General features: G+C 50.8%; 8 protein-coding genes across 8 annotated transcripts; 3 read left to right on the top strand and 5 right to left on the bottom strand.

The window, feature by feature from the left end:
- Positions 1 to 286: 286 nt before the first annotated feature.
- On the bottom strand, positions 287 to 985 carry VFPPC_18683 (hypothetical protein; the record flags this gene model as incomplete). The annotated part of the gene is made up of 1 exon (XM_022430257.1): positions 287 to 985. The coding sequence occupies one exon, from the start codon at positions 983 to 985 to the stop codon at positions 287 to 289; it is 699 nt and encodes a 232-aa protein (XP_022285999.1).
- Positions 986 to 1,142: 157 nt separating this feature from the next.
- VFPPC_13121 (hypothetical protein) lies at positions 1,143 to 5,101 on the top strand (the record flags this gene model as incomplete). Its single annotated transcript, XM_018290898.1, has 2 exons — positions 1,143 to 1,160; positions 1,598 to 5,101. The coding sequence occupies 2 exons, from the start codon at positions 1,143 to 1,145 to the stop codon at positions 5,099 to 5,101; spliced, it is 3,522 nt and encodes a 1,173-aa protein (XP_018150101.1).
- Positions 5,102 to 6,339: 1,238 nt separating this feature from the next.
- On the bottom strand, positions 6,340 to 12,941 carry VFPPC_01608 (hypothetical protein; the record flags this gene model as incomplete). The annotated part of the gene is made up of 3 exons (XM_018281402.1): positions 6,340 to 12,023; positions 12,083 to 12,170; positions 12,234 to 12,941. 3 exons carry the CDS (start codon positions 12,939 to 12,941, stop codon positions 6,340 to 6,342), a joined length of 6,480 nt encoding a protein of 2,159 aa, XP_018150100.1.
- A 3,250-nt stretch (positions 12,942 to 16,191) lies between these two features.
- Positions 16,192 to 17,045, top strand: VFPPC_01607 (flavin-nucleotide-binding protein; the record flags this gene model as incomplete). The annotated part of the gene is made up of 2 exons (XM_018281401.1): positions 16,192 to 16,258; positions 16,330 to 17,045. The coding sequence occupies 2 exons, from the start codon at positions 16,192 to 16,194 to the stop codon at positions 17,043 to 17,045; spliced, it is 783 nt and encodes a 260-aa protein (XP_018150099.1).
- Positions 17,046 to 17,340: 295 nt separating this feature from the next.
- On the bottom strand, positions 17,341 to 18,003 carry VFPPC_01606 (aspergillopepsin; the record flags this gene model as incomplete). Its single annotated transcript, XM_018281400.1, has 1 exon — positions 17,341 to 18,003. One exon carries the CDS (start codon positions 18,001 to 18,003, stop codon positions 17,341 to 17,343), a length of 663 nt encoding a protein of 220 aa, XP_018150098.1.
- Positions 18,004 to 18,908: 905 nt separating this feature from the next.
- On the bottom strand, positions 18,909 to 20,800 carry VFPPC_01605 (spermine/spermidine synthase; the record flags this gene model as incomplete). The annotated part of the gene is made up of 3 exons (XM_018281399.1): positions 18,909 to 19,316; positions 19,378 to 19,681; positions 19,740 to 20,800. 3 exons carry the CDS (start codon positions 20,798 to 20,800, stop codon positions 18,909 to 18,911), a joined length of 1,773 nt encoding a protein of 590 aa, XP_018150097.1.
- A 1,039-nt stretch (positions 20,801 to 21,839) lies between these two features.
- VFPPC_01604 (nitrogen regulatory protein OTam) lies at positions 21,840 to 24,172 on the bottom strand (the record flags this gene model as incomplete). Its single annotated transcript, XM_018281398.1, has 2 exons — positions 21,840 to 23,655; positions 23,811 to 24,172. 2 exons carry the CDS (start codon positions 24,170 to 24,172, stop codon positions 21,840 to 21,842), a joined length of 2,178 nt encoding a protein of 725 aa, XP_018150096.1.
- Positions 24,173 to 26,888: 2,716 nt separating this feature from the next.
- On the top strand, positions 26,889 to 27,269 carry VFPPC_18684 (hypothetical protein; the record flags this gene model as incomplete). The annotated part of the gene is made up of 1 exon (XM_022430258.1): positions 26,889 to 27,269. One exon carries the CDS (start codon positions 26,889 to 26,891, stop codon positions 27,267 to 27,269), a length of 381 nt encoding a protein of 126 aa, XP_022285998.1.
- Positions 27,270 to 27,315: the final 46 nt, after the last annotated feature.

Below are 27,315 nucleotides of genomic sequence, written 5' to 3'. Positions count from 1 at the left end.
TCGGCGTCCAGTCTGGCCGCATTCGAAGTTGACCAGCTCCATGTCCCAGGCCAGCTGTCAGTGTTATTCTCTCTGTCCAGATTGATACATGCACCATCCGGCCGCCTTGTGCCTACAGTTTATTATCCCTGCAGCGACGATCCAAAGCCAAACCCAATCTCAGCAATTGACTGGTCTGATATTGACACCCGACAGCAGAGAGAGAGAGAGAGAGTCAAGCCAAATAATTACTTATGTATACCGTATAGCTGCTGCACGTCTTTCAGGTCCGCTTGCCATTGACCTCTCAGCTGCCTTTGCCCACATGCACATCAAACATTGAATGCAATCTCCAGATTTCAATGTCCAGATGTCCACTTGCAGTTCCTCTCTCCACTAGATTGGACCGTGCCAAAGCAACAGCCAGTCCAATTTGCCTTCTTTCTTCGGAACGAACCAAGACAGGAGGACTGCGGCTAAAAAAAAGTACAATCGTCATCTTTCCTCTCTTGTCGCCCTTGATTTTTTTTTTGGTCAACCTCAAACTGGGGTCTGGTTTGGTCTGGCCTCGTCTCGTCTCGTTCCATTCTCCCCTTCCAACCTTCTTCCTCATTAACCCAATTCCTCCCTCCCCGTCTAGTCTGGTCTGGTCTGGTCTGGTCTCTTTTTTCTTTCTTGCCCCTCCCCAATCGTCAAACATCGTCAATCCGGGGGCATTCTTCTTCTTCTTGTTCTTCTTCTTGTTTTTCTTGGTTCTTTCGTTTCTTTCCCCAGACCACACCCCCTGGCCTGGTGGTTCGCCTTGACCATTTTTTTTTTTTTCGAGACGAGACGTCGACAGGCTGAGCTGATCCCTCCCCCCTCGACTCGACTTGGACTGAAGCAGCATCGCGCGTCTCTTGCTCCTCCTCCTGCTTTTGCTGCTCATCGTCCTCCCTCTCCACACATACGCAATCCACGGTTTCAAGAGCCTGTCTACGAATTCTGCCACTCGCATTCCTGTCATCAACTGCCGAAATCCCAAGCATCATCGAGCTTGTTCTGGGGAGCTGTATCTTGACGATGCCAATGCTTTTCGACTCAATTATTGCCATTCTTCATCTCGATATTTAGAATGCTAGTCTTGCTTCCGAATTAACGCGAGTAGAAGCCCGCGGCTCACCATGCAGACGGTTCCAAGTGTACGTCGACTTCAAGACTCATCCCAAGTTGTTTATTGTTCCCTTTCGAGCGTCCGCGCATCCACACCCCGAAATCCTCCCTGCCACAACAAAGCCCACACCACAATCAAACACACGCACACGCACATACACCCGCGCACATACACACACACACGCCTACGCAGACACACCACACACACAACCAGACACACACAGTTCAGACCATTGTCCACAGAGCACACGCACCAAAGTCCTGTGTCACCTGGGCCTTGTTCTGCATCGGTTCGGACCAAGCCCTCGCAGCTTCCACCGTTGTCGTCCGAGCTTGTGTCGACCCTGGGCCCAATCGATTTTTTTTCTTGTTCTTCATTGACTGCATGATATAGCTATTGCGTTTTTGTTTCACGCCCTCGTTTGTTTTGCCAAGGTCTAACACGTTCTTGTTTGCCGTTATTTAGCTCGTTGGAACCGGCACTGCCATTGCTGCAGCCGCCAGTGGCTTGGTGTTCGGCCAACCCACTGACCTCGACCCCAACAAGCAAGCTTCAACAAGCTCCAGTCGAGGAGTACGAGCTCACAAGAGGACGATATCTGTCGACCGAGTAATACCTACACAGTCTCCTTCGCCGTCGAGGACCCTGACTCTGCCCTCGCGTCGACCAGCTACCAGTTCTGCTACACCACGGTCAATTGGTCCCGATCTTCATGCCGTCAGCACTTCTATTCACCAAACGACGAGACCTCCCCTGTCCCGCCGTCAACGGCCGCAAACTTCTCAGGTCTCTCCATCAACCGCCTCTAGTAGGAGACAATCTTTTGTTGCGCTTGGCCAGGTGGATTTCTACCCCGGCGTTTCCATTGTAGAAGGCTCGAGGGAATCCGTATCCTCGTCCGGTTCGTGGCTGAAGCGGTTGTCGCTTCGGCCATTGTCGCAGCACGGTAGCCCCAGGTCTAGTATACTTGCTGATTCGCCGTCGGTTACGATTTCGTATGGCTCTGCGGCTCCCATTCTTTCGAGATCCGGATCTGTTTCGAAACCCATGCCCCCGAATAAGTTGGTGAAACGCTCGTCATCGAGGAACCACACTGCGGAGGACTTGACACAGCGAAAAACCAGAGGACATTTACCCAGTCTTCGCCGCCCGGCCACCAGTCACCAAAGGTCTGCAACTTTGCAACAATTCAGGGCAGGTCTCGATGTTGCAGGATCAACAGCCCACCCAAAGTATTCGTTTGATGAGCCAATTCGACCGGAAGAGCTACTCGGTGCGTCGCCAATTGAAGAATCGAGTCACTCTCCTCAGTCCACTGAGACCGCAGCAAGGTCTGGCTGGGCTTCATTTTTTCACTCTAAAACTGCCAGTCTGATGACGAGATCGACCTCCCAAAACCGACTCGCTGGGAGAGGGATTGAGGTTGAGGCGTCGTCGTCGTCCACTAAGAGTGCGAATTCAAAGCGCATCCATCCTGCAAAGAGCATGGCACCTAGCGCTGGAGCTCACCTAATCAAACCCAGAATGGTGTCAAATGCATCTACACAGAGTGACTCGTTTGCTTCGTTCCATATAGAGGAGGAAGCAGACTATCAACTTGTTGGGCAGAATGGAGATCGCATAAGCTCCCCGACCCCGACGGACCTTGGCTCTGAGACGGCAGCGTCAGCTCGTCCTAGAAGATCCTTTTCTTCTACATTTTCTCAAACAGCGAATTGGGCCTCGAGGACATCCGGAAGCTTGCGTCGAACTAAACGAGGTGCCAGCCAGGGCAACGGAGATAATAAGCGGCACGTGTCAGCGCCAGTGAGAGGCCTGCAATCAGCTGTGGGCCACGCCGATACATTGACCAACGCCCCGATCGCCCCAGTTCAGCAGGGGTCGACGCTGGATTCAGCTGCGTCTTTGCAACGCCCAGCGCCTAAAAGAAACGCTTCCTCCCCACTGCCCCCGCTCTCCCATCTTCCAGGTGTTCATGCCGACTTGTCGCGATTTAGTCCAGTTGGCGGCGTCGCCGGTCATTCAACTCGGCAAAATCAGCCGTCAGGAAGCTCAACGAGTTCCGCCAGCGCTGCCATGTCGCAGCGGAGAGGCTCCCACTATGAAAAACTATCCGCCCTGGACAGCGTGGACAGCGATGCACGAGATATGATTTCGGGTGATGAAGACGACACTGACTTCAAGAGCGACACTCTTTTTGACTCATTGCGAACTATAGGCTCTGGCCGAGTTAGAGCCGTAGAAACGCCACTTGAGTCCGTGTATGACGAGTCTCCCCCAAGCACAGGCGGGAACAAGAGATCAAAAAGACTATCAATTCAGGAGATTCTTGACCGGACTTGGGATGAAAACGGCAAGATCATGGAGGAAGACGAATCGAGCTTGACACCGGTTCGCGTGCCACAACGGCCGACAGTGAATCATGTTAAGCGTGAGCTTCGAGAAGACCCTCGTTTCGGCTTGGAGACCTCATCCAACAATGACGTCGCCGTGGCCTCTCGAGACTTGGCTAGATTCTCCCTCGATGATGACTTTGACGAGGACTGGACGAGGGATGACGACGACGGGCCAGTTCACGCTTTGTCACCGCCTTCAAAAGGCAGTTCTCTGAATTCAACTGGAATCAATCCAAACGTTCGCCTGGCTCTGGCTAACATTGGTGGAAACTCAAATTCTCCCGCCAAACCTCCACACTCGATCAGCGAACGGTCCCTCGGCAATCTATTTGATTGGAGTGAGCCGCCCATCCACGAGAAACAGGACCCAACGGGCCGTCCTCTTCGGCCCAAAACAGCTTACGGAAAGCAAGATATCGACTCTAGAGGAGGTCGGTCTGCTGTTCGTAAGGGGCCAATGCCCACACACGTACGGAGCCAAAGCGTACCGGTAGTCCACGACCCTCCAGGTGAATCAAAGCCTGTTGGGTCAAAGTATGGCACATGGGGCCTTGGCACGAAGACTGTTAGTGAAGATTGGGATGAGGACTTTGAATTTGGGGGTACTAATGAGGGACACCTTGGAAACGACGCTGATGATCTTTTCGCCGTCCCCGAGTCGATCCGAGCTTCTCAGCCTAGCGTCAAGGCTCATTCTGGCCAGATCCGAGAGCTGTCTCTCCTTGTTAATGATCTGAAACGCCTCTGCCGCCATGCCCGCGAACTGAACATGCTGAATGGCGAGCAGAAGCCATTCTGGAAAGAGGCGGAAGGCATCATCGCCCTGGCATCTCCGGACGAAGACGCCGCAAATGACGACAGTCGATCAGAGGCATCCATCTATATGGATGCATTTGAAGCTGCAGACACTCCAAAGGAGGCGGAAGACAATGATGATCTAGTCTTTGACAGGTTGGACGCAGTCATTGAACGTAATGAACCGGCTATGTCTAAGACGGCTGTTGTTCGTGAACGGCAGTCACCACGACGCCGGTCTGTCTTCTCCCCCGATGACGACATTTTTGGAGCAAACTGGCCATTGACAGATGAGCGTCCTCGATCTAATCGTCCCAGTCGACCTCGTACGCCTGAAAACAGACCCCCGAAACCTCAGGATGTGAGTGGCGTTGTCAGGTCTGTGATGGAGTCTGTTCAACATCGGTCGGCTGCGGCCACAAGTGAGCCGGCTGTACAAGCATCTCGAAAGAGTTATAATAGCACTAATAGGATGCACTTTGACACCAACAGCCTGAAAGTATTGGTCAGAAGAGCGGGAGAATTGCGTGATATCCTGTCCGACCTCATAAGAAGGGCGGATCAGTTGACGCAAAGCCCAATCCGAACGCCAAGACACGAGAGACGCTTGGATTCAAGCCCTGCTTTCACAAGGGTTTTTGATGATCCAGGATCCAGCCCGCCCCGACGACCGCTGAAGAGCCGTGGCAACAGCAGCACCATCATAGAGCGGCAGTCACCGGAGAATTCTCCTCCATCGAACATGGGCCGCCGAGTCCCTTTGATGACGGTCAATTAGCAACCACAAGACCACAACTTGTCCGACAAAGGGTCATTCCATCACCACAATCACACACCCCGCTATTCGTAGCTGAGGTTTTGTATAAAAAAAAAATCGAAAATATTTTTTGTGAATTATCTTGTTTGCATAGCGACGGTCCGTGTCCTACTGTTTTTCTGACTATATACGACACAATTGTGACTCAGACATCGAGAGGGGTGGAAAGTATAATAATGCCAAAACAAGTTGGAGTCTTGAAGATATTGAGTCTGTTATCGTCATCTGTCATTCGACATTACGGCAGATGTTTTGGGCTGACAACATCGACGGCGAAGTCGATTTCGGGCGGAGAAGACGTGGCATTTTCTGTATGTCTTTATTCTTATACTTAATGTAACCACGCACCTGCCCCATCTCCAACCGGATACGAGACCCCGAAGGAAACGTCTTCAGAGCAACCATGAGAGGAACTCGTCCAAGTTGGAGCTGACGCGGAATGAGACAACGCTTCAGTCTAAAATTTGCCGCCACCCGAAATGGAAATGTCACCGCTAATGATTATGGAGAGAGAAACGACTGAGGACTGATGGACAACACCCGCAAATCACACATCATACCCAACACATACCATGGTCCGCAAATAGAGAGCGATACGCAAGGCACATTTAGGGAGGGAATTGGACGGAACAATGGGGCCATTTTGGCATACAGGAACGGTGGTAGGGTACTACCGAGCTTCTTTCTTCTTCTTTGAAACAAGAAGCATGTCATGTTTTATAGCATCGGCGCATTGTTGACGTTTTCGTTATCTTAGTCTACTAGTGATGAATTGCATGGATAGAGCCTCAGGGCCATGATGCAAATGACTGACTCTTTCTTTGGCGATTTGGGGTTTAGAGTGCAAGTGACTGTGTACCCCTTTTGTAACCAGGTATGCTTCGATCAATGCAACTGTGATGCTGCCTGGCTTCCAATGACAGCTGGAAACACCGTATGGATGATATTGACATCTGTGTATGTTTCCGCCAAAAGATATCGCCACCGAAGTTAACGTCCGGCTCATCATTGTACTGGGCGTCAACGTCAATCTATTAAACAACGCATTTGTATAGTTAATTTCAATCATTTACTAGACTGCCTAACGCCTAAATAATACGCGTGGGTATCTTCAACTAAATTCGATGTGTCTCTTGCCCTATTCTTACAAACATATTTCACTAAGCCTAGCACAATTTCTCCGCCATTTTGTAAAAGATTTACCGCTGAATCAAGTCTGGATTATGGTTTACTAGGGTGTAGATGTAACCCTGTGCGGCGGGATGACATTCTCCGTCTGATGTGTCCAGGGTGTAGACGTTGAAGACTGGGTGGTGTCGTGCCGGGTCGAAGCCGCCCATCTGTGTTTGACGACGGCTCCTGAAGGGGTTGAATTCTTCTTCCGGGATGGGTGGTACTTGACTGCTTAACTCTTCGTCTGTTTCCGCTTCCGTATCAGATCCCGCCCCGTCGAGTTGGTCATGGGATGTTTCTGGCTCTGTATACTGAGGGGAGGCGGATAGCCCAGGGGCCTCCTCATCAGGAATATTGTGAAGGGCTGCGGCCCAGTTCGGTACAGATTTCTCAATCTCGTCCCTCGGTCGAGTGGCTCGTCCTGTTCCTTTGAGAGTAGCCATCCAGTCTGCGTCTGTGACGAATTGTGGTTTCAGTTGCGTTACGGCATGGTTCGCGTGGAAACTATCAACGGTCGACTCGCCAGTGGCATTCGAGTATGTACTCGATATTTCTGAGAACGGGGATTCGCTGCCAGATTCGGGGGACAAACGGCCAGGCGGGGTCCTGGGCCGGATGGAAGATAGTGAAATCCAGTCTTGGGAATACGTTATCTGAGTGGGTGGTACCCAGAGCGTTTGCGATTCAAGTGTTGGAAGGGATCGTCGAACGGATCGAGGTGTCGGACGTGTTGCTAAAGCAGCAGGAGGGTTTGACGCTCTGCGGTACTTCTTATCTCGTTGGAGGACCCCTTGACCCGCCTGGAAGAGACCTTGATTCTCTTCGTCTAAGCCAAGAACCGAAACAGGAACCCAGAGGTCATTGCCCCGCGGGTCGGGGGTTACGATGTCTTCCTCGGGGCCGACGGCATTGTCGACGCTGTATATGGCCTCGCCGTTGACTGGAATTGCGACCTCTTCAGGTTCTTGTATAGTGCTTTGAATGGGTGCTTCGATGGTTGATGTGGTAGCATGGGTGACGAATTGTGGTAACGCGCTTGAGATCATGTCCAATATCGATGACGGTCCATTGGTATGGCCATGATCAGGAACAGATGGTAATGCGTTTTCTTCTGGCTCGAGCCATTGTATCGTCACTTCTTGTGGTGTGTCTGGTGACCACAAAAATTGACTCTCGACGATCGAAACTTCATCTTTTCGCTTCCGTGAATATGAAGATCGCTCACCCAAGCTGAGGTATTTGAGCCAGGAATCTGGCGCTGGTTCTGCCAACCCCACGCTCTTGACTGACGTTGATTTTGGTGCCGACCACATGAATTCCGCTTCTGGGGTAACTGGGCGGGTGATTTCCCTGACGCAAACAACGAGTTCTGCTGCTTGATGCGACTCCATCTTTGCACACCATAAGGTCTTGGAAGGCGGAGTGTTGACTTTGCTTGTTGGCGGACTCCAGAGTGAGGTGCTGGTAATGGTTGAAGCCTCAGTTTGCCTTGGAGGAGCTCGAGCCATAGGCTCTTGGTCTGCTATACAGGCACCCCACAACTTATCATCTTGGAAGAGACCGTGGTTGCCGTTGCTAGAGGGGATGAAAACATTGTTCACCCATAGAGTGGCTTCCGGTGGCGGAAGAGTTGGAGAGGAAGACTCTCGACGCAGTATCGGTGGGGAGGATTGTTCGTCATTGACAGATTCAAGGTCTTCCTCGTTTGCAGGTTCCGGTACCCTTGTCCGAGAAGACGACACATTTGGTATCGTAGGTCCTTGAGCAACTAATGAACCCGGATGAGCATCATTAAGATCGGGGAACAGGCTTTCCCTGGAAGGAACTTTGTCAGACTGCAGCAAACTGGCAATCTCCCAAAGAGTAGTTTCATCGAAGGAATCGTCATCGCCGTAGAAATCATCGTTGTCCGAATCCTCGGACATATCCACAATTGCCTCGTCCTCGTCTTGGTGATCGAAGAACGAAGAAGACTGCTGTTGGGATTGTAGAATCTGCATCTGCATTTCTAGAGTTGGAAAGACAGGAGGAGCTCCAGTGACCGTATTGACAGGTAGTCCCATGAACATCTGATTCTGCAATGCGGGGGGCAATGTTGCTGTATCGGACCGCTCCCCCCAAGGGAATTGGAAGATACCCAAAGTCCCCCGCTTGTTCTCCAAGGGCTCGGGGTTTTCCACGATATCCGGAAGGGAAGTCATCCGCCGGCTTTTGCGCGGCGGCCTCAATGTTTGAGGGCGACCTGATGACTCTCGAGGCGCCGTAGATGATGGTGATTCAACTTTCGCCTCCCATAAGCTCGAAGACGTGGACTGCGATCCCGAACTCTCTGAGGGCTTGTCCCACAGTCCCGAGTCGTCCACGGGAGCAGCTTCTGCAGATTTGCGAGTCACTGGCCTAGGACCAGGGGATAACGAGAAAGCTGACTGTATAGCAGATTCCGAGGCAGAATTCCAAAGGGATGCCTGGGACGCTGTTGCCCGCGACCTCCCGTCCTCATTGACGGGCTGCCATAGATCATATCGTTCGGAGGCACCCTCTTCTTTTTGAGTCGATTTCAACTCAACACGAACAGCACTGGGACTTCGGACTGTGTTATTGTCTAGCGGAGATGGCGTCGCATTAGAGGGGGTATTCCGATAGACGGCGGAGACTTCTTCTCCTGTGGCTCCCGCTTGTGTGGCCATTGCTGCGTCTTCCGCAGTGATAGCATGAAATCTAGCTGGCACTGCATTCAGGCGACTAATTTGGACCTGATCGGCTGTGTAGAGGATAGACGAACGTGGGCGCGCGCTGTGTCCCTCTCTTACAACCAAGTTCGAACCGCTTCCCTGGGGGACTTCGTTAATGGCCCCAATCGCTGGGGACTGGGTAATTTGCGGTGGCAAAGGGCTAAGTTCAGTTGCAAAAGGAGAAACAGCATTTGAGCCAACAGATGAAAACGAAGCTCTGGCCAGATCATTGTGCATGTTCTGCCATCTGTTTTCTTCCATTCCCATCTCCATTTCGATATCCGCCAGGAGAGACATTCTACGATTCTCTAGACCAATATCATCTGCGTCAGGTGCTTCAAATTTGTTCAGTTGCTCTTGGATCTGATCTAGCGCTCGTCTGGGAGTTTCAAGAGGTGACATTGCAGGAGCTGGCTCTTTGGATCGCCTTGTAACCCTGCTGAGTTGGAGAGGCGGTGGCTTTGGCACACGCCGGGATTGCATTGACTCCCGATCTGAGAATGTAGGCGGATTCTCGCCGACACGGCGGTGCCATGAGCCTCTCTTGCCTTCAGTGCCACCATATATTCTGTTGTGCGGCGGCGTGGAAGCCGCATTTTTTGGGTAGTAGGTGTTTCGATCTAGCATGAATGTCACCATTTCCTTGTCATCGTCGTCGTCGTTCAGCTGCATACTACTGGAATAGCTCGCTCTAGTAGTGACCGGGATATTTAGAGACTCTGACGCAAGGCGCTCGGGGATTGGTGCTGCCGAGATGGCTGCTGGTTGTCCCATGTTGATGGAAATAGGAGTTGCTGATTCCTGTAAATCATTCATAGGGAGTACTGGGGATGACCTTCGCTTCAAGCCCTCCTGGGATAACCGTAGTAGGGCTAGGGCGGGCGACTGAAGATATTCGGACGGCGGATCTTCTGGGCTCATTGTCGTGGCAATGCTGAACTTGGACACGTATTTGGCTGCATCTGCAGCACGTTTTCCATATCCTAGGGATACGGCGTCCACCATGGAGGTACTAGCTGGCTGTGTGGTGGGATCACGGACCTTTCGCTCTGCATCAAGTCTTTCCTCTTGGGAACGACCCGGACCTTGTGTGGCAGTTGGTCGTGAAACCGCGTTTAGTCGAACCGTAGGAATTGCGATTTCGTTTGATTTAAGGCTATTGACCTTGCTCGGAGACGTGAATGGTTTGGTTGGTCCTATTTGCACTTGTCCACCCTTCGGTGTCAGAGGTGGCAAGGGTAAAGGGGGAAGCTGGCTGGGACTGCCGGCCGTAGAATTTAGAATGAACGGTTTAGTTCCCGCTGCATTATTTGGAGAAGGCACATCCAGGCCCTGCGGTGTTCCTGGTGGTTCCTTTGAATCGACAGAGGTGACCTTGCGAGGAATTGGCCGTGGCCGGTTCACCACAGAGGCACTGCCTTCAGGACCATCCCTACCAGTTCCTGGACCTAAACCAGTTGCTACGCTATTATTAATAGCCTTTATTCGGCTGGGATCACTGTGTGGGATTTCGTTAATGGACATGACCGTTTGCGGCTGATCATTGTTGGCATCATCCTTCGCCGTTCGAGGTCGGGGATTAGTGGGAAGGCCGGTGGTCCCTCGAATCAGTACCTGCGTTTTCCGGGGACCCTCCTCGATATCTGGTGGAGGCGTTGTAGGCCGTTGCCTTGACGGCCGGATGTTGTTTTTAACTGAACCACTCCGGGGAATACTCGATGACACGCTGTTGTTTCGACGTTGACTGCCTGAACTGCTCTTCAAATCGGAAAATGACTGAGAAGGAGGGACTCTTGGCGAAAGAGGTGGCACTGGTGGGACAAGAACTCGCACAGTCTTGCTTGGTGAAGCAATAGATTTAGTTCGGGAGGCGGTTTCTTTTCCAGCCACAGGAACCTCCGAAACTTGCTGCGGAGATGTAAGCAGGGCAGCGTCTCCCGACTCCTTATCGTTGGAGCTTTCAGTTTGGCCTAGTGTTTCTACGAACGGCTTGTTCGTTTGAGTCTTCAAAGGAGTTGAAGGAGATCCTTTTCCTACTAAGAGTCGTAAGGGAGATCGAGGTGGTGGCTGTAGAGGAACATCCAGTATTGAATTCTGCCGCGCGTGATCCTTGACTTCTGATCCAGAAGCGGTCCTGGCCAGAATTTTTGGTGGATTCGCCTCCTGAAAGCATTGTGAAATATGCTTTGGGGATCTCTGCCGAACAGTACTATTTTCCACGCCAGGGACCGCCAGCACGGCAGAAGAAGTTCCCTGAGCTGAAACTGGTGGTGGTTTCTCCGTAGGACTCAGCACAGTCTTTGCCATTTGCGTAACTGGAGTGCTTGCACCCACTTGCTTTCTCTCCAAGTGTTTACTACCTTGCTGGTTGTAAGTATCCGCGATTGACTGCCGGGGTGCTGCAATATTGGCTGTATTAATCGCCTGTTGTGGGACATTGACCCTGCGTTCTTGGTCTTGCTTGGCGGCGGTGGCTAGATCAATAGTTGCAATCCTCTTCAATGGACTTTGCTCGCTGAGCTCGTCTTCTTGGATTATTGGATGAGAGATGACTAGCTTGCCGCCCTTGATAACCCCTTTCTTCGTTGGTTGCGCTTGAACTCCAGCCTGAACTGCAGGTAGTGGTTGTGGCCGTGCAGGAGGAAAGAGTTGGCCCTTGACTGGAAGTCCCCCAACTCCCGCAGCCGCCTGTCCAGGGCTTGGGCGACTAATAGTTGGAAGGGCATTGCTCCTATCCCGCGATGGCATGGAATTTTCTATCAGATTGTTTCCACCATTTCTGGCATCCTCTCTCACCTGTGCAAATGTGGCTGGCGGGTAGGAAGAATCGATTGTGGATGCTTCCTGATTCCTAATCTCCCTTGTCGGGGGTGAAGGCGCCTCTGATAGACCGGGAAAGTTCTTCAGGTAGGGGGGGTTTAATTTGGCGATAGCTTGCTGTGGCAAAACCAGATCTTTGAAGTAGAAAGCAATGAATCCTGATCAGTGTGTCAGCAAAAAAGGCATGCTGGTAGAGGTAAGAAACTCATGTCCATACCTATGACCAGTAACACCCCGACGGCGGGCAGAGCGGTACGTGTAGCAACACCAAATGTGCTGATGCCTAAAATCATAGGGACACTCAACTAAAGAGGAAACTGTCAGTCAGAGGGTGGACGGGGACGCCATGTTGATGAGTGTCAACGTACAGGAATCCAAACACCAAAGGCAACAGTTGTGAAAACAATGCCCCTAGATCGAGATCCGACATGACCTTCCGCTTTCATATCACTAAACACCCCTACCGAGGAAGCCCTAGTTACAAGCGCTACCACAATAAAGGCATCTGTGCATAGGACCGCGACTCCTAGTGGCCAGAGTAAATTCGTCGCCACGCACACTTGGTCAAATTGTGGTCGCTGAATGCCGACAAATATGCCGCCAAGGACAAAGCGAATAAAGATAACGGCTTGGGGAAATAAGACGCCAAAAGAAGCCCGAGTATCACATTTCATGGCCCAAAAGAGAAACTCTTCCAGAGAAATTCTGGCGAGTTGGTCAAAAGCCGCGGCGAAGGCTACAGCGATTTGACATGCTGGCGGAGAACTTTGGTTGATAAACGTAGCAACGAAACCGTCAACGGCCCAAAGAGAAGCGAACAGAAGGAAACTAGCGAGGACCAGCCTCAGACCACCGCGAAAGAGCGAAAGAGCTCCTCCTCTGAGATGAAATAATACTGTACCCAAGGAGGCACAGACGATAGCTCCACTGAGATGTGAGCGGCGAGTTAGCCTTTTGAGAACCGCTTTGGATTTTGAGAACGGAATCATTCGCGGGATATGCGGGATATGAAGAGAAAAAGCTACTAACAATGCAAAGGTCGCCACCAAGGCCTGATCTGTGGCCGAGTTGTTCATGGCGAGGGTTTGGGCAGGCTGCGATTATTGGGCAAACCTGCAAAGTATGCCGAATCAATGGTCCATGTGCAAAACAAGCAATCGATTCGAAACGTCGGTAAGAAAATAGGTATGCTTGGTGGCTCGGAAATGAAGGCTACGCTCTCGGCTGGAGCTTATTTCATTGCAGTATTGTCATTGTCGTCGTCGTCATGGCCGTCGTGAGGTTTCGGCGCTCGTGTCTTGCCCAGCACCAGCAGCACCGAGCGTGGTGAGGATAGATGGCAAAGCGCGAAGAAGGAGGAGAATGGTAGCAAACATTCACAAACGACAAATTCAGTAACAGAAGCAGCTTCTTTGGGATGGGAGATCTCAAATTCACACGCATAGGAACATGCCGCATACTCCGAATTGAGATTGCAAGGCCGTTTTGGCACAGATGGGCGTGCAACAAAAAAAACAAGCTCGTATTGGAATGGCACGCATGCTAACACAACGACGGCCGTTCGACCTCTCCGTCTCCCCCATGTAGTGTACACAGACTGGCACAAACGTTTGCCCCATCGTGTATGAGCTTGCAAGCAGAGGTTAGTGCATCAGGGTTCGCCTCATGACTGGCAATGGTGCAGGAACGGAGGAGTGTGGTAGGCGAGGAGTCCACAAAATGGTGGTTTGAGAGGCTTCTCAAACCGGACGATGTTGGAGCATCGTCCAGAAGGGCTCACAGAAAGGCAACAAACCCTGGTCCAGGACGAGTATGTGTCAACTGTGATTGGGCGTCGTTGTAAAAATATCCGGCTATGCCAGGCCCCGTGTGGTGCGACAAGTGTGTTTGATATTATGAAACCTCAAACGTTGGGCCAAGATACAGGGGCTAAATCGAAGGAAAGTGTGGTGTGGCACCCACCGACCAGACCAGAGTTGTGCTGAGAAAAGTTGACGGCCCCAGCAAAGATGAAATGCATGTGTGGCTCGGATGGGTCTTCGCGAGTCGTTTGTATTGGAAAAATGATGGACGTGGAAGAAGATGTCTGGTGCTCGTCGATGGGAGGTGGTGCCACTGTCGAATATCGATTATTGGAAAACGAATTGTGGCTAGACATCATCAGTTGACTCTTTGCACCATTCGCTGGTTGGCCAATGCCGGACAAAAAAGAAGAGACAAGTGATCTGATTTTGTGCCGCTTTGCATGACCACGGCAGTCCGAAGAACATGTTCAAGGCCAATTTAAACTTTGGGAAAGTCTGGGAATCTGGTTGCTCTCTGCGTGTGCATACACGAATGTGGTCATTGGACCAGTCCTGCAGAGACCAACCAGACTGCCCACAGCTCCTTCCCAAAGACCATAGAACTTGCTGGAATCAAATTGTGACAGAAACATGAAGCACGTCACAGACTGCAGTTGAGGTTTGGAATTCGAGCCGCTGATTCTGTTTATTTACCTACCTAGGTAGATACTTGCGTGCAGGTACGCATATATTTTATTGATTTTATTGATGTTTTCGAAGTACAGTATGCCTAGGTACATATCTGCCTTGCATTCGCGTGTATCGTGTATCCAATTAACCCTTCCCCCCCAAGTTAGTCAGAGCAACAGCTCCTCGTCTTGAAATCATGTCGCTAATATGGACCTAGATGATTGAGACGGAGTGTCAATGATCAGCTGATATCAGTTTGCCGCGAAAGTAGAATCGCAAATGGACCGAACAGTTCCTCACAGAATGTTAGTGTCATTTCGGCTACCGTGTGTAGAGACTCGGAGCTCACTACAAAATTAGACATGCTGCGATGTACTGTAATAATCTGGTTTTTTTTAAACCAGCTACGGATACAAACAATCGATTTCGCATACTTTCATTGGCCAAGCTGTCTGGCTACTAGAATCATGACGAGTGTGCGTGGGATACTGCGGGTCACACTTGTGTTGTTTCACTACCTAGGGATGTAGTTTCGACTTATGTATGGCGGCGCCCTGCAATCGGCTCAAGCAGCGAGTTGACAAGCAAAGTATTTCATATTATCGGACCGGAAAAGGCTTCGACCGGAACTACTACTATCAAGAAGGTGTAAAAGACGGAACAGTGGCTGCAGTTGGCGCTCTCTGGCTTACTTCGCAATTACCCAAACGAGCAGATCTAGGCTTCAGTTCTTCCACATTCCCATCTAACAGCAAGTAGCAAAAGGCGAACCGAAGGGGCAGAAACCTGACGATTGTGTCAAGCCAACACTTCTCCCTCTAGGATGTCGGTCCTTTGTAATGGCCTCGTTCTCGGTTAAACAACAAGAGAGTTGTCAACTGGTCTGTTCCACCTCTTTTAGTCAAAGATACTGATCTCCCAATCCGGAGAACAACAGCAACAGGCAGTTCCGCTCCAAAAGCATGCATGAGATATGCACATTTGAAGATCTAACGCATCATTGCCGCCGCCTTGCATGCTCTGCTCGTCCTTGGCTCCACCCACATCAACCACTTCAAAAGCAACAAAGAAATGTGATTTTGCCATGCAGAGGTACGGAGTACTTGAGATCATAGAGGCGAACTCGGAGCGGCCATTCCATTCCAAGTCATGCAATTCATCCACTAGCTCCAGCATCTCCAGATCTTACGGCACCAGCTCCAGCGCCAACGTCCACCACGGACAACGTGGCCGAGTTCCACACAACTGGGACCAGGCCGGGCTTGACCAGATTTCACTTCAATGTTGACTTGATTGACTTGTTCAGCCCAGTGCCAGGCCATTGATCGTTGCCCGCGGGGCTCCGTTATCGAGCTAGAACAATTGAGGCTCAACCCCGCCGTGATTCATGGCACCACCGAATCACCATCTTGCAGTTTCTAAGACGCCCTCCCGAGTACAAGCTTGCATGGGAGACCTTTGGATGTGGAAACAAACCATCAACATTCGCTGACACATAGTTAATATGCAGTAGACGCCGTTGATGTCCGGCCGGCTCAGACCGAATACATCTTTGAGGTAATGGTGCATGCGACGCAACCTGAACCTCCAGATCTGCAATCCGGACTTCTCAAACTAGCCAACTTTGACGACGACAGTGAGTCAAAATCTCACTTCGCATACAAGTTCCTACCTAGGTATATAAGCGAGGCAGCAGTTTTCCTCTTTCAGCCGAGTTGAACACCCACAAGCCTTCAACAAGCCGTACTTAGCTTTATCACAAGTACATATAAAGCAAATCCATCACAAACACGCTCACCTGCTTCACCTTCACTTCCATTTTGTTTCTCCCTCCCGTCAGCCGTCAGTCATCATGGGCCGCTACGAGCTTGAGTATCCCAAGGACGCAACCAATCTCGTCAAGAGACATGGCGAACGAGGTATTCAATCCCACTCACCTTGGGCGACACCGCTCAACAAGTTCCATGAAACTAATCGAGAAATGCACCAGGCATCTATGCTCTCGAAAAAATCCATTCCCTCATCAACTCCAGCCAGCTCATCCACGTCTCATTCAATGTACCCAACTCCCCCTTCCCCGTCACTCTCCCCATGATCGGGCAAATGGGCTCCTTTGATCGACCATCCGCCAGCCTAGGCGACCCTCTGGACCTTTATATCCATGGTTACGTCTCCTCGCGCCTCTTCAATCTCGGCCGCGGAGCCAGCGAAGAAGGCCTGCCCATCTCCTGCACCGTCTCCCACGTTGACGGCCTTATTCTCGCCCTCTCGGCCTTCAACCACAGCTACAACTACCGCTCAGCCTTACTTTTCGGGCACGCCACACTCGTCGAAGATCAAGAGGAGAAATTATACGCCATGGAACTCATTACCAATTCCGTTGTGCCAGATCGCTGGAAGAACAGCCGCCTGCCACCTACCAATGCTGAAATGCAGAGTACCAGCATTCTCAAGGTGAAAATCGCTTCGGGGAGTGCCAAGTTTCGCGATGGCGGGGTTTCAGACGACAAACACGATTTGGAGAATGAGGATGCGCTGAACTCTGTGTGGACTGGTGTTGTGCCTATTTATTCCACCATGGGTGAGCCGATTCCCGGCCCATATAACCGTGTGGATTTACCAGCATATGCCAAGGAGTTTTTTGACGAATTTAGCGCGGAGAATAAGAAGCAGAGTTTGGAAGCGGCGAACAAGAAGAACGAGTAGCTGCCTTGACGGCCATATGAAGGATTCTGCGAGGTAGAGTGCAGGTATTGGGAGCAAACCTCTGTCATATTGACAACAAACCATGCCTTACTATATAACTATCAGTTATGAATACGTCCATCTTTAGATACATTTTCCCAATTTTGACCTCGATGATTAATCTATTACAAAATTAACATTGATCTACTAAACTATACAATGGCTCGCAATCATCATGCATATATGCACCATATCCCTAGCAAACAAAGAACCCAAATGTCCTCACCTCTCGTCATCCCACCCATTCACACACTCATCACCCCACAAATTTACAAACCACATCCCCACCAGCACTGCAACTCGTCTGCTTCCTCCCACTCCTCGTCACATCGTAAACCTTTGCACCGCTCGCTCCCCCTTCTCCCCTATCACTCCGCCACTTCGTCTCCGAAAACCTCACCTCCCCGAAATCCGACAATCCCTCCTTCGCTACGTTTTCCACAATCCACTCCGCGTCCCTCAAACACAACTTCTTCTTGTCACGTAGCGTCACGCTCCTCTTCACCCCCGTAGTAAGATTCTCCAGACTAGCAATCCCGGACGTGGAGCTCGTCGCTGTAACAGTCATCCGAATCTTGTCACCCGGCTTTGCGGACAGCCCATCCGAGTAGAACTTTGTTTCCTCCGGATACCACTCGTACCAGGGATATACTCTGTTGTCGAGGTAGTCCACGCCCGTTTGGAGGATCGCATCGCGGCATGTCGCCCCGTCGATGCCAACCCAGAAAGAGACACCGCGACTGGGTTCATTCTTGTATGGGGGCAGGGTGATGGTGCCGGTGACAAAGGTTACGGAGTTGGAGGTGTGTATGCCGCCGGCCCAGATGGAGGATGTTCCTTGGCGGGTAAAGATGTGAGATTCGTGGTTTGAGACGGCGACGGCAGTGGAGGCGAGATATGTGAGTATTTGGAACTTCATCTTGGCTGTTGTTCTCACTGGGAAGCAGGCGGTGATTTTGCAGAAAGCTTCGGCCCGTCGCATGTCTTGTATATATATTGTTTCTTCAAATCACGTCTCCTCGGGTGGATCGTCCCGTAATCCTGTTTACTTAATGTGCGAAAGAGTCCCGATAATTACCGCCATAAGCCTCCAAATGCGGCTTCTACCATGCTGATATGTGAGGTCTGTGTACAGGAGTTCCAATCACCACAAAGAGGCCAACATGTCTCACAAATAGTGGAACGATGATGATTTCCGGTCACCAACGGGTATATCCTTGTTGTGACAGGGCATAAGCGAAATTTAGCATAAAAGTTGCTCCGTCAACACAGTCACTGTAATTGGAAGCCTTGAGTTTGGGAATCTCGCGTTACGGGGATCGATCCAACGCGTGACAGAGGAAGGCGACAGAGACCCTGTTCGTGTTATTAATAGTTGCTTTGTGAAATTGTTGAAGAAGAAGCTTTACGTAAATATATCTTGTCGTGGTATTTAGAATTAGTGGGACAAACTCTAATGTGCCGTGACCGACAAGTTATATTAGACAAACTTGCACCACGTCATGTACTTCGAACTGAGTATCAAGGATCTGGCACTGTACAACCTCTCCTGTGAAACTCGTTTCTTTTTCTCTCGTTCGTCTAGGCTCAAATGCGTTACATTGGCGAAGCTGAAGCCTAGGCTACGTGGGATCTGCAACGCCAGCACATGGGAGTTCAACGCCACGCCAAAATACCTAAGACATAGTCTCACATTGTAATATCCACGACCGCACCGGACTCCTATTTCTTCCATTGCACTCAATGCAGTGGTAGTGCCTTTGTTATAATTACAGCATAGCTGCTCAATATGTCCATGGCTCCATCCCCTCAAAAATATTATAATCACCATCTTTCCCATACCTTTGCCGGAATGGCGGTCCTCATCAGCGACCAATGTCCTAACGCACTCTTCTCATGCCACTTGGCCAATTTTTCTGTATCATTCTTTGTCAAAATGCCCTCTTCCTCACCAATAAGCATTGACGGCTCAGGAATTTCATTCCGCAAGTCCAAGAATTCTTGTCTGGCCGAGCTTTGTAAAAAGTCCTTTGTCGTGGGACGTCGGAAGGTGAGTGGGCTGCTGGCCGACTTCTTGCAGAAGATGACCATGTTGGTGAAGTCCATACCCTTGGTTTTGATGGACTCGGCATCTGGGGGCATTTCGCGAAAGATACGGCATGTAGGAAAGACTTGTTTGATAGTGCGATAGATGATTTTGGGGGCGGGAAGAGCAAGATCACCCGCGTAGTTCTATGCCGTTAGCACCTTGCATGAAATACGAGCTGCGGCATCGATGGAGTGAACGACTTACAATGGCAATCGCGCCGTCGGGCTTCAGCAGTGCATGTAGTCCCTGTAGGAATTCCAGGGTAAAGAGGTCAACCGGCTCGGCGCCACCAGTGAATACATCGTGAACGATATAATCGTATGTCGCGGGCGCCGTCTTAGCAAGTTCAGCAGTGTAGCTCACAGCATCTTGCAACACAGGTGGATTATTCTCTTTCAAATCAAAGTACTTGGTCGCAAATTCGTACACCACAGGGTCCATCTCCACGACCGTGGTGTTGATGCCATGAGAAACGAGAGCGGAAGGAGTGGTTCCTACCCCAAGTCCGCTGGCCAAGCTGGTTAGCAATTGACTCATTGTTCTTCACCAGCATACACGATACTCACATCACCAATGCCTTGGCGTCCTGGTCTGCCACAGGCGTAGCCGCTTCGGCCAACCTGACAGCTTCCAGCATGGCAAACACACCGTATATAGGTTCTGACACTGGTCCTCCTCTATGGTCAATCCACTCTCCACCCAATAAGCTATGGTCACAACGCATAACCCGAAACCCTTGCTGTATGCTCTGTACCACTGAAATGTAGCCCGTAACCGACTCACGTCTCTCGATGAACAACCAGCCGTCGGTCATCATCGAGCTAATTAGACTCTGGGTGGCTGCTGGAGACTGTAAATGGGTATTCAGCAGAAATGTGTGAAAGAACGGGAAAGCCGTATAAACCAGGTATTTGGAAGGTGAGAAGGCCATATAAGCAAATGCCAAAATAAGTTCAAAGCCCAATCTTGTGAGGACACGAAGCTTGCCAATGATTTGGGGCAAGTATACAGCAGCCTGGCTTTCAAAGAGCTTGAATAAGGCCCAAGAGCCGATGCCTGGTCCAGCGTCGGACACAAAGTTCGGCAGCATGCTCAATCTCGCCCCCTCCCAGTAATCAGCCACCGAGGCAGATGTGAATATTGCCAGGGGAAGTAACGTAAACACCTCTGTGACCACGGGACCCCATTGCGGGCCAAATGTCTGGCTGAAGGTTCCAAGATAGTGCTGCAGACCTGGAATGCAAACCGCAACGATGGGAAGGGCTTTTACGGGATTGATTGGAAGTGAATCGCGAAGAAACGTGTTGGCTGCCCACCCGAGAAAGCAGCCACCCATAACAAGCTTTGCATGCCATATTGACGATGGTATGGATCCATAGACCGGTGAAAGGTTGAGTTGAGAGACATAGGAGTAGATGCCAAGGAAGGCAAGAAGAAGGAGTATCCGAATATAAATGTTGAGTTGTTCCAGAAGACGATTGCTAAAGGTATCGCTTTTAGCCTTGTCAGCTAAGTCTTTCAGCTCCCTTTCGAATCTTTCGGGTGTAAACCCGGTTGCAGTGTTACTGGAGTCGGCACCCGCTGCCTTTCCTTTCTTTGGAGCCGATGATGACGACTTGCTAGCCATGATGAAATGATGGCTTGGGCACGCAGAAAACGTGAGCAAACAGGAGCTGCTGCTACCCAAGATGGTATGAGTAATTCGGACAGATGGACGGACAATTTTATATGAAGAGATCAACCAACCTTTGAAGACAAGTTATCGTCAAAGGTTAGTGCCTGTTGTTTCACACCAGCAGCTTTGTTTCATCATGGAACGATTTGGGTGGGATTGTACGGAGTAGTGAGTAGGGGCCACATGTGCAGAGGTCATAGCTCAGTCCCACTTGGCCTGCACCTGCACCTGCACCTGCCATCAAATGTCAACTCAACTGGTGCCTTGAATCTGGAACTGGAATCTGTGGCTCATTATTAGCTCCCGTCGAGTGGCGGTGCGTGCGGGGCCCCGATATGGACCGAGTTCAATGTTAGGCCAGACGAGGCATCACCACAGAGCATTGAGATTGACCAAACGAACTAACCCGGCTACACAGTGAAAAATGTTCCGAAATTCCAATTTCCTGCCGATTTAAGACCAGGAAGGGGAAAAGGAGTTCGGACAGTTTCCCCCGACCCTTCGCATTTTGACGTGACAACCTGCACAAATCTCCCAAGTCACCATGCCACCAATGAGCGCCGTTGGTGATGATGACATTTGCACAACCGTGTTGACACGCCTTCCAAAAATGGCTTTAACTTGTTGCGCAATACAGCTGGTCCATTTTCTCATGTTCAATCTAATAAACCGATAAATCTCATATTTATTCCAATCCCATAGCTAAATCAGCGTCCAACTCCCTCCTTCCAAGTAAACCCCCACTAATCTCAGTGAGTCAGCATCCACCAGTTTTGGTCAATATATCGTCCTGCATTAGTACGTTGGCACAACCATGTTGCCATCTAAGTCGCCTACCGAGCGAAAACGAACAAATCGACAATAAGATGACCGCTCCTCTATCCCATCGAAACGAAATCAATAAGCCTCCTGATCCGTGGTGGCTCGGTCATGCGGTGACCAAGCACTCCTACCCTCCTCCTCCTTTCAACCATAAGGCTGCGGCCCCTTCTTAAATTGGTGTGGCATAATTGTCCTCCATTTCATCGTCACTGCTCGACTCATCGCTGCGAGGACTTTGAGCGCTACTCACATCTGCGCTATGAATGTTGCTGAACTGGCCCATCAGGCTACCGCCACCAGAGAATGACCCTGGGAATGAAGGTGGCCCTGACGGCGCTGACATGTCTGCCAAGCTCCCACTGCGACTCATGGACGGCTTCTCAGGTAATCTCTTTAACAATCCGGTAGAAATATCCAGCATAGTCATCGCGAATTGCGTTAAGCCCTTACTCTCGCCAGGCTTGAAGCTCACCGACAGTGTCCAGCGATACTCCCCCAAGCGACGACGGTACCAGTCGGCTTCCTCTCGACCGGGAGATGTCGCCCACAATAACGAGCCAAAAGTTCCAATCAGCGCAAAGTTGGTCTTGGATGCAAAAAACCAGAAGGACCGTAGATGGTTCGGCGTCAGCCGGTTCACAAAGTCCATGGCTGAGATAAGGCGCGCCTTTGCTGCACTTCGACAAATATGCTGAACATATGGGTCCACGGCGGTCGGGTTTGATGCCAAAGATCGAATGATTCTACGGTGTAATGTTATCTCCGTGGCAAAATACCCCAGATGGAGATACCCGATGCTGGATAATCTGTTGGTCGACGGTGGGGAAGCCGGAGAATAACTCGTCATAGAGTAGGACTCAAGGCGAATACTAGCTGGTAAGCCGCTGTACCACTCTTTAAGTTTGAGCTGAACAGGTTTTGCAAGAGACAAGACCAGCTGAGTCCCTTGCAACCCGGCGTCGGCAATGTTCTGTGTTGAGTTTAATGTGTAAAAGGTCTCGAGAATCTCAGCCAAGATTTCAGACAGCTGCACAAAACGGGTGAACAGAAGCCGACCCTTCTCAATGTCTTGTTTCTCATCAGAATCGTTCTCGTCCCACTCAACGTCCGGGAAGTCGTTGACAGCCAAAGCCCGCACACCCCAGTTGGATGGAAAGATGTGTGAAGGTCGTCCATGAACCAAAGCACCCCATTTGTCTTGCATATAAAGTGCCCATGCCAACCTCCGTCTCAAACCCTTCTCCCAAGGGGGAATCTTCCAGTTTGAACAGTCCAGATGCAACCCAAGCTCCTGGCCAACGGCCACAAGTTGAGCAGTTGGTGCCCACTGGTCGCCTTCTGGACACTGAGATAACAGCAAGCCTGCTTGGATAGTAGATAACTTCGGCCTGTTCATGGCATCTGCCAGTGTGCTGCGAATGAGCCTCTCCAGTTCTCGTACATCAGGACGCGGTAGGCGCGAGAGCTCCTCATTGTGATCCCACCAATTGATTGCCAAAATGTAAACTGCAGCCAGGATCGGAGGTGAGAACTCTCGGTGAGATCGCTCGTATTTCTCCAAGAAGACGTGTTTCTGAATTATTGGGAATGCCGGATGCACTATTCGGAAGTACAGATCGATTAACTTCCGCCCATGCGGCGACACCACAGCCTCGATGGCATCCGAGTCTTCGATAACATGCTCGTAACCGGAGGTACTGCTGTCCGGCAACATCAAAAATGTGTCGTTATCGCTAACCTTTCGCAGTGTGCCTCTGGCTAACAGGCTCTCATCTTGCGGATCGAACGTAGAGAGATTGATGAGTGACGGCTCAAAATCAGTTGTAAGGCCGATATATTGACTGAAACGGTCATTTTGCATGCCGAGGGTTCTCTTAAGCATGGTTGGGCCGCCTACATTCGCCAGGTCCTCGAGAAAGGAGCTGCTCGCAGCTGTGCTGGATAGGCTGGAGTTTCCTAGTCTACGAGTAGAAATATTGGGTGAGCTAGTAAAGATTGACCATGTTAGAAGGAGTACTCTTGGGCAACTATGAAGAAAGACCGGAAATGACTGCCCCTCCCTTGCTGCTTACCGTCTTGGTAATGCGTAGAGACGGAGAAAGTGGGAGGGCACAAGTGCCAGAAAAGTAGAAAAGCTTACCTTCGCTTGCCAAAAGTATTGTCTCGGACTGATATTCCATTCATTTTTCTCTTACGGGTTTGAGGACTTGCCAAAGAACTCGATAGGTAAGAGCACTCGGAACCGTTGGCTTGACATGCGGCACATCCGTCCTCGTCATCACTGAGAACACATTTGGTTCCCGAAAACCGGCATGCTTGGCATGGAGCCATAGTCGACCCGGCTAAAGAAGAAGATTCCATAGAGGCTCCAGTTTGAACGCTACTGGGACCAATCTCAAATCTGTGCAAGCTGTCCTGTCGCTGTGGTGCTGGGTCTCGCCTTGGGGGCTTCGGAGCGATGGCAATAGGTGCCGTTCGCTGAACTGAGGAGTTGTGGGCCATACTGGCAGGTAAAGTAAAGGTAAGAATGTCGATAATAATATGGTGTATATATATGGTAAGGTATATATCGAACCAGAATGCCTTGTTGTCGGTACAAAAGTCCGAGGAGTAGTGGCAAACTTGTCGGGTACTGCAAATTCACGTTTCAAATGCCGAGAATGCGAAATTCTTGCTGCTTGTGTGCACGAAAATGATGCTTTGAGTAGTGCAGGTCAATTGCAATGAGGAAAAATACAATCTCAATCTCAAATTACCTGGGCTAAAACCGATAGTAACGACCAACGCTGACACGATTCCGAGGCACAGTAAGGAGCGAAGTCGTCACCAACGAATGGGTCAAGCCAACGCTGCTGGTAGCTGCACCCTTTGTGTGGCGGAGACCGAAGGGTTCAGTAGAGAATGATGCCTCTTGAAGGGTTCGATATCAGGTAGTCAAGTTACCACGGATGCCAGGATGAGATAACCGTGGGTTATCGGAGTCATTGAAACCGACCGCTGAGGGCACTCTTTCTTTTGGACGGGCAGATTCTGTGACGTATATCCGTCTGATTAACAAGAGACAAGAAAGTCAAGAATCGTGAGGGACATTGAGCTTTTCTCTCCACACCGGAGTTAAGATGCGCAGCGCAGGTATTGGAAGGACGGAATAAGCAAGATACCAAGAGGAACGGGCAAAGAGTGGCCTGTGCCTCGTGCCGCGTCTCCAACGATCGAGGACGCAATAAATAGGCTACGTCAAAGGTCTGTGAGACGAAGTGAAAACGTAGGGGAGTGAGAAGAAGGGAAAAGAGGAGCAGAGACAAGAAGAGAGAGGTTTTTTTTAAGTCCTGACTGAGGTCTGGCTTGTCGATGGCACTGTTTGTCGCGCCCACGCCCTGTCTGCCAATGGAGAGCGAGGGAAATCCAAAGAGGCAACAATGTTCCAGTCCTGGCTTGGTCGCACCTGCCCAGTAATAATCTGTACCGTACAAGTTACAAAAAAATGTGTGACATGTGCATCTTCCCCAGACTGGGGGCGACCCTTTGTGCCGGAATTGCGCAACTGGAAACACACAACCCGACCAGCGATGACGGATGAAATGGGACTGTCAGTGGGGACACGCGAAAACTAATGCCAGCGAGGTGTTCAAGCGAGTGGATTGGTCTTGAGTCTTGACAAAGCAGGAATCCTAACGTTGCTTCTAGGGAGCGATGGAGACCGATACTTCGGAGGCGGCCAGCGAGACGGCGACTGGAAATGTCCTGGCAGGGCTTGACGATCCCATTATCATCATTCCGTCCCCCAAAAAGGCGTGAGAGATAGAGGGACTACGCCATGGCCGACTGGACCGGGTTTAGTTCGATATTGTGCTGCTCCCAACCAGCCTGTCATCCTATCAACAACCATCCCACCACTTGCGCAAGCTTGCTTTCCTTATCGCGGATTGCCATTGGCGACACTCTCCCAATTAGTGGCTCTCAGCCTTTGCAACCACACAACTTTGATGGGGCTGTAGTTAACTGTACGGAGTACTTCGCCATGAACCGCGGTTGAGGACTCCTTACTGCAGGGAAAACACGGGGCTTCGACGTTATAGCATGCAATAATTACTCCGGACGGAAAGCAGTTTGTTGGCATTTCTCGCCCAATGTTCGGTTCTCGTCTGAGTACCTACGGAGAATGCCAAATGTATGTATTGTACTCCGTACACTCGGGAAGAAACCCTTGCCCATGACCTTTTGCAAAGCTGGAACTAGCAGGTGCGACAGAGGCTGTGAACAAGTACCTAGGTAAGCATCGGGTCAAGGCTTGGTCGGCAGCGACCATCCTCATTTACTTTGACAGCTTGTCTTTATGACGAAACCTTTCCCACGGAGACACACGCGACATGCTCAGGGCATTACCTAACCCCTGGGTCGAGCTTCTAATGCGGTGAGATGTCGGAAATGTGCGCCTTTCACACGCGGACCCAATTTATCACGAGTTCACAACTCCGCGAAAGCTCACAAAACCCCTCAAGGCAGGTTCTGCCGATATCAGAGCTGGATCCGGCATCTTCAAGTACCATGTTGCAATACGGCCTTGAAGATAAGTCCATGGGAAAGGCTCTTCTGCAAGCACGTCACAATTATGCTTCAATGTGCGTCGTGCGGCTGCCCGGGCCAGCAGCAATTGGCCTATGACTGCGATGGTCCGTCGCCGAGTACGGTGTGCGCGCCGCCGCCATTACCGCATCATCGTTCACATGGATTCAGGGTCGCCTGCGAGATGGATGGCAGGGATCTCACCAGTCGAGGCCCCCGGAATTGCTTAATCTGAGGACCAGGGTGTCATTTCTGCCACCTCACTGGACCATCCCTTATCAGCAGAAAGAAATACATAATGGCAAAAGGGATCTTGGCCCGCTGATATGCAGGCCACTGCACGAAACATCTCTGAGCTTGAGTGAGTTGCAAAGCGCCGGTCCCCATTGCCCATCAGCTCGAAGCCACCCTCCCCCACTCTTATACTCTCCACCGTCTCATCTTGGTGGCTTCCGGCCCTCCACTTCCAATGAGGCGCTCCTTTGGGCCAGGGAGGAGGGCACCAAAGAGTTGCTGACGGTGGTGTGTTCAGCCACCAAACCGCTTGTATCAGCGACAGTAGTGCGTAAAGTTGCCGCCTGGGCTGCTTCCTATTACCAAATCGAAAACCACTTGAACATCCTGAACGTGGAACCCCAGTACATCTAACGTAATGGCTCCCTCGGCGCGGGCCACCATCGAGTCATTTTGTTCGGCCCTTCTGCAGCTAACGTTAACTCTCACTCATGGAGAACATGACGGACTGCCGCAACAAGACTTCGCGTTGCATCGTGTCGAGAAGATGGGCTTAGCGTCTGCCGTGATTTTGGGCCACGAAAAAAAGGCTCTGACGTCTCTGTATGGCAACAAAAGTGTTCAAAGGCGGGGATCAAGATCTTGGGTTGGTTTTCCCGATCCATTGCTTTGGGAGAGTGAAACGCAACATCTGTTGAAAGGTGCATCCTGGTGGCCTCAGCTGAACATCGCACGAATTGCGGCAGGGTGCGTTGGGATGCGGACGCCGGAAGGTCGGTACAGCATATGCCTCAAATGACAAATGAAAAAAGTTTCACAACTACCTTGTCACCTGCACCCGGTGA

This window comes from Pochonia chlamydosporia, chromosome 1 (genome assembly GCF_001653235.2).
Source record: "Pochonia chlamydosporia 170 chromosome 1, whole genome shotgun sequence".
Classification (NCBI taxonomy): domain Eukaryota; kingdom Fungi; phylum Ascomycota; class Sordariomycetes; order Hypocreales; family Clavicipitaceae; genus Pochonia; species Pochonia chlamydosporia.
This window is presented reverse-complemented; position numbering and strand designations above follow the sequence as displayed.